The sequence below is a fragment of the Lathyrus oleraceus genome, chromosome 1, assembly GCF_024323335.1.
Source record: "Lathyrus oleraceus cultivar Zhongwan6 chromosome 1, CAAS_Psat_ZW6_1.0, whole genome shotgun sequence".
Lineage (NCBI taxonomy): Eukaryota > Viridiplantae > Streptophyta > Magnoliopsida > Fabales > Fabaceae > Lathyrus > Lathyrus oleraceus.
The window spans coordinates 55,961,416-55,967,561 of NC_066579.1; the positions used below are offsets into that span (position 1 = coordinate 55,961,416).

General features: G+C 25.1%; 1 protein-coding gene across 1 annotated transcript; it reads left to right on the forward strand.

The window, feature by feature from the left end:
• The first annotated feature begins 2,155 nt into the window (after window positions 1-2,155).
• Window positions 2,156-5,458, forward strand: LOC127108237 (beta-glucosidase 44). Its single transcript, XM_051045701.1, has 11 exons — window positions 2,156-2,423; window positions 3,204-3,262; window positions 3,355-3,430; window positions 3,523-3,594; window positions 3,716-3,803; window positions 3,883-4,135; window positions 4,217-4,332; window positions 4,466-4,683; window positions 4,796-4,827; window positions 4,922-5,024; window positions 5,148-5,458. Exons 1-11 carry the CDS (start codon window positions 2,171-2,173, stop codon window positions 5,423-5,425), a joined length of 1,548 nt encoding a protein of 515 aa, XP_050901658.1. The 5' UTR covers window positions 2,156-2,170; the 3' UTR covers window positions 5,426-5,458.
• Window positions 5,459-6,146: the final 688 nt, after the last annotated feature.

A 6,146-nucleotide genomic window follows, 5' to 3' on the forward strand; every position in this document is an offset into this window, starting at 1 on the left:
ATGGAGTGTTATCTAATTTAATACAATATAAAATATATTTAAATACATATATTAATTTTGTATAAGTTACTAAATTATAAAATAAACAATAATTATATATATTATAAATATTTTTATATATATAAATTATAAAACAATTATGTTTTTATTTTAAATAAATTTTGTGTTTTAAAAGTTCTATATTTTTCTATATTATTGTTTATTAAATTAAAAAGAGGTTTTAAAAAAATAAAAAAAATAAAAATAAATTAAAAGAAAAAAAAAACTAAAATAAAAGTAAAAAATTTAATTTTAAATTTTGAATTAAGAGAATAAAATGAAGAGTTGAAAAAATTAAAAGTAAAAATGTAAAATGAATGAGGTGAAAAAAAAATGTAGTTTTAATTTTTTTAACGTTTGTTAATTATAAATATGCTATTTTGCTAATATATTTAAAAAATATATATATTAAAAAAATTGATGATAGTTTATTTTAATCGATAAATATTTGATATACAATTGTGTACATTTGTTTAGTTTATAGTGAAATACTGATATTTAGTAAGATTGAGTATTTTTCATTTTAATTATTACACCTTAATCATTATTCTATAATAGGGATTTTATAATAACAATAATTTTTTTTTATTGATGTGATTCTTGCACTATTTGGTTAACGATGATAAGTGAGAGTAAGTGGTTTAATGGAATCAGCCCTATCTTAGGGACATGTAAATTAGGCATTTGTCTACGGCATAATTTAATTTATTATTTCATAATATATTATATTCTTCTAAAAAATTAAAAATTAATAGCGTTTAATTTTTTATTAATATTATTACTAATTGATTCATTTTCAATAAATTGAGACTAACTAACCTTTCTTATTAGCATAGGGTCCCATAAATATATAGAAATGATCAAAATTAGTGTGCTCACACTTTTCTAATTAGTATTACTCAGTTTATAATAATGAAGAGATTAATTACTAGTGTAAAAAGTTTTACACCGTCGGTTCATCACCATCATCCGTTTGTATTACTTTATAGATTTTTAAAATAAAAATCAAACTTCTTTTAATATCCAGCATCTATAATTAACTGATGGTGTAAAACTCTTTTACACTGACAGTATATTTCAATTAATCTCAATAATGAATAACTCATTTGTAATAAAATAAATGTTTTAAAATAAATTATTCATTTTAATTTTTAATGCATTATTTTTTAATTTTATTTTTAATTAATATTATTTTTATTATTTTTAATATTTAATAAGGGTCAAATATTGTTCTTTCTTTTATTTATTTATTTTTTTAATCTATTTAAAATAATCAATTGAATCATTAATTATGAGACATTGTGAGATAGAGCATATATTATTGATTGATTAATCTAAACTTTCATCATCATATCTCTGTACAAATGTGCTCCACTTTTCTTTTATCTTTTAGAAAGAGAAAAAGAATTGAAAATTTTATTTATGTAACATTTTTTTATTTAGTTTTAATGTAAAATCTTTATATTTTTTAATTGTTTTATTTTTGATGATTTTTTATAATTATATTCGTTGTAAAATATTTAGTATTTCATTTGAAGCAAGGTCATCTTAAAAAATTTGAATCATAAAATTTAAAATTAAAATAGTTGAAGTTTTAATTGAAATATTGAACAAAATTAATTATCATCATATTTAATAAATAATTTTGTAATTTAAAAAAATAAAATACCGATTTTAATAAAAATATTATTTTTTATAATTTTTTTATTAATAATTTAAAATCTTCGTTATTAATTTCGTTTTATGCCTCAATATCAGTTGGGTCGGCTCTGAGTGAAATAAATTTATTATTTTTAAATTATATAAATATCTGAAATATCATATAAAATTACTCTTAATTTATAAAAAATAAAATTAAAACAACTTCTATTATTTTTAAAATAATTTTCAAAAAACCCATTTTAAAAAGTCATTATCAATTTTTAATATATAGTTGTCACCACTATATATTTGATAGGGTTACACGCATGTCCACGTATGCGGTGCCATGATTATAATACAAAGCCAAAACGACATATTTAATTTATTTCTAAATTTAGTAGTTTGACAAAATTGGAATTGACCACAAACATGTGCTATAAAACCAACCTCACTCAATCTTTCACTTCACCTGTGTTGTTGTTGTTTAAAGATGATAGTGATGTTGGATTCAAAACATCATGAATGGTTCTGTTTCATGTTTTTCTTCTCTTTTTTTATTGTTGCTAGCTCAGTTAATGGAGTTGCAGTGCCTGAAACGTTGCGTTTTGATCTTGGAGGATTGAGACAAGGGTTTCCTAAAGGGTTTGTGTTTGGTGTTGCAACTTCTGCTTATCAAGTTGAGGGTATGGCCAACAAAGATGGTCGTGGTCCTAGTATTTGGGACGAATTCATCAAGAAACCAGGTTTGTGTTTCTTATTTAATCTAAATTCATTATTCTTAATTGTAAGTGAAAGTAGAACATTCACTCTGTCGCAATATTATAGATGCGGTATTCTCATAAACAAGTGTAATTTAAGAGAATGAGAATAAGAGAATGAGAATAGAGAAGTGTAATTATTCATCTTCTTTGAGAAGAATCTTAATTAACCATGTTATATTACATTTTATTTTATCTCTTAAAAGCTTTTTTTTTACAAAACCTCTTGATAGCCTTGAATCTTATTTTTCTTTATAAATTTTATTCAAAATATAAATTTTGAGAGGAGAGCTAAACATACTTTTTAATACTTTTTCTTTTAATGTAATCTTTTATTAATTTTAATGTATTAAATGTGGAAATAAAATTTTAATGGATAAGATAGTGTTTATGGAATTACATAATTTAAATGTATTTAAACGCATTAATATTTTTAATATTTATCCCTTTTTGTTCTCTTCCTAAAAGAAAAAAAATATTAATGTTATAATTGTTGCCTCTTAAATTAAAATAATTATAAATTAATTTCAAATAAAAATGTATAATTAAAATAACTTAAATTCGTCAAGATATATTAGTGACAATAAAAAAAATAAAGTTAAAATTTCATTTAAAATAATTTTGTTTTTTTTATATATTAAAAAAAATTAAATACATTTGGATTATTTTCTCATACTTTATGCAAACCCAATTATTAAACTTGACATCCAATTTATTAATATTTTTCTTTTCACAAAAAATATTACTTGTTTCAATCCATTTCAGGAATTGTGGCAAATAATGGCACAGGTGAAGTTTCTGTTGATCAGTATCATCGCTACAAAGTAAGTAAAATAAAGTGAAATGTTTCTTGACATATTCATAAAAATAATATTTTACCTATTATGTGAGCTTAAGTATTTTCTCAATTTCACAGGAAGATGTAGATCTTATGGCAAAGCTAAATTTTGATGCATACCGTTTCTCAATCTCATGGTCCAGAATTTTTCCAAGTAAATCAAATCTTTCTATTTCGCACTTTTTCATAAAACATTATGAAGTACTTTTTTAACTCAACTAATAATCGATTAAATTTCTGATGCAGATGGAACTGGTAAAGTAAATTGGAAAGGTGTTGCATATTACAACAGATTAATTGATTACTTGCTAGAAAAAGGTAATTTTTTTATGTAACATATATATTTATTTTTTATAAAACAATACATTTATATATAGTTTTAGAAATTTAATGTTAAACTTAATTGATTATTTTATTTCTTTCTGAAACAATGTTGCAGGCATTACTCCTTATGCAAATCTCTACCATTATGATCTTCCTTTAGCTCTTGAATTGAGATACAATGGCTTGTTGAGCCATAATGTTGTGTAAGTACTAAAATAACCCTAAGGCTATGAAAATAAATTATAAACCCTAACTGAACCATAATGTTTAAAAATTGTGCAGGAAAGATTTTGCGGATTATGCAGAATTTTGTTTCAAGACATTTGGAGATAGAGTTAAGAACTGGATGACTTTTAATGAACCGAGAGTCGTGGCGGCTCTTGGTTACGACAATGGCTTTTTTGCCCCTGGAAGGTGTTCTAAAGAATATGGAAATTGTACTGCTGGAAATTCAGGAACTGAGCCTTACATTGCAGCTCATAATTTGATTTTGTCACATGCTGCTGCTGTTCAAAGATACAGAGAAAACTACCAAGTATTTTTTTAGTATTTTTGAGTATTTTTATTAAATTTGGTTTATGTTGTTATGTGGTGGTGATGATTGAGATTGTTTCAGGAAAAGCAAAAGGGTAGGATTGGAATTTTGTTGGATTTTGTTTGGTATGAGCCTCTTACAAGATCAAAGGCTGATAACTATGCTGCTCAAAGAGCTAGAGACTTTCATATTGGATGGTAATAATCTTTTGTTTAGTACATATTGGATTTTGATCACTAAGGCAAGAAATGAGTTGAAATTTGTTAAGTTCGGCTCGACTTAATAAAAAAATTATTAGTTCAAAATTCGACCTATATATAATTTCCACAGGTTCATTCATCCCATTGTTTATGGCGAGTATCCAAAAACCATGCAAAATATTGTTGGGAAGAGACTTCCAAAATTCACTAAAGAAGAAGTGAAAATTGTGAAGGGATCCATTGATTTTGTTGGTATCAATCAATACACTTCTTACTACATGTATGATCCTCATAGATCAAAACCAAAGGTTCCTGGCTATCAAAGTGATTGGAATGTAGGATTTGCTTGTAAGATAATCTTTTTAATTTAGCCTTTAAAATGTGTCAAATTGATGGTTTGTTTAAATATTTTTTTGTTAATTGCTATTACTTACATTGATTTTCTTGCTTAACATTGAAGATGCTAAGAATGGAGTGCCTATTGGACCAAGGGTAAGTTTGAAACAAGTGAAAGTTAACCATGATAAAAAAAAATTAGTGCAAAAACCATGCAATTAATTAATTATTCATACGTTGAACTTTGTAGGCATATTCATCTTGGCTTTACAATGTACCAAGTGGCATGTACAAATGTTTGATGTACATTAAGGAGCATTATGGAAACCCAACTGTGATCTTATCTGAAAATGGTAACACTTAACCTAGGTTTTTTAAACTTTGTTTCAATGGTTTTTTTTGTCTTAATCATTGGTTTTCTTTTAAGTATGAAATTTGGCTTTGATGTCATGTAACATATAGTTAATGATTTGTAGGCATGGATGATCCGGGTAATGAGACATTTGCCCAAGGTTTGCATGACACAACAAGAATAAATTATTACAAAGGGTATTTGACTCAACTAAAGAAAGCTGTTGATGATGGAGCAAATGTGGTTGGATACCATGCATGGTCATTACTTGATAACTTTGAATGGAGATTAGGGTATACATCAAGGTTTGGTATTGTCTATGTTAACTTTAAAAGTCTCAAGAGAACTCCTAAATTGTCAGCGTATTGGTTCAAGAAACTACTCACTAAAGTGTATATTTGAATTCACAATGAGTTTTGTATAATCACAAGGAATTACCGTGATTTTAAATTCAACGTGATTATGTACTTAGTTGAATTAATAATGTGTTTAATGAGTTAAAAGGTCTCTCTTTGATCTTTACAATTGTAATAATCATGAGACATGATTAGTGCAAGGTTTGGAATGAAATCATATTTTAAATAAAATATCATGAGTTTAAATTTAAAATTGAATTTTAATGAATATTTTAAAAAGTATTTTAACTACAAAGATTTCTAAAAGGACTACAACAAAGTTCATGGTCATAATGAATTTACACTCTTGAAAATAAATTCATATTAGTTCTAATGTTACTCTCCTTTTTCTTGGAATTAACTTTTTTAAGAAAGTATAGGGATGTAAAACGCTAAATAGAATTTTAAAAAAGAAGAATTTAATAGAAGAGCGATTCTATACCACTAAAAGAGACTTAATACGAGGAATGATAGTGTTTCATATAATTTTTGTTCAATCAAATTTTTTATCTTCTAGAGAATGGAAAGAGTAAGTTACTTTCAAAGACAAATCATCGGAGTTTATATGATTTCAGACAAGAGAATTTTGTATTTTTCTCCACATGGACAGTGGAATTTCGAATGAAATGAAAACGATTATGAAAGACATAATACCCGCATACAACTTTTTCTTAAGGTGTATTCTAATAGTCTGTGCTTTAATGGTCCTGCACGTGTATTCCGATTTT

Coding starts and splice junctions, on each gene's coding strand:
- LOC127108237 (XM_051045701.1), top strand. CDS start 2,171: ATGATAGTGATGTTGGATTCAAAACATCATGAATGGTTCTGTTTCATG. Junction 3,595..3,715: donor TGATTACTTGCTAGAAAAAG/GTAATTTTTTTA, acceptor ACAATGTTGCAG/GCATTACTCCTTATGCAAAT. Junction 4,333..4,465: donor AGAGACTTTCATATTGGATG/GTAATAATCTTT, acceptor TAATTTCCACAG/GTTCATTCATCCCATTGTTT.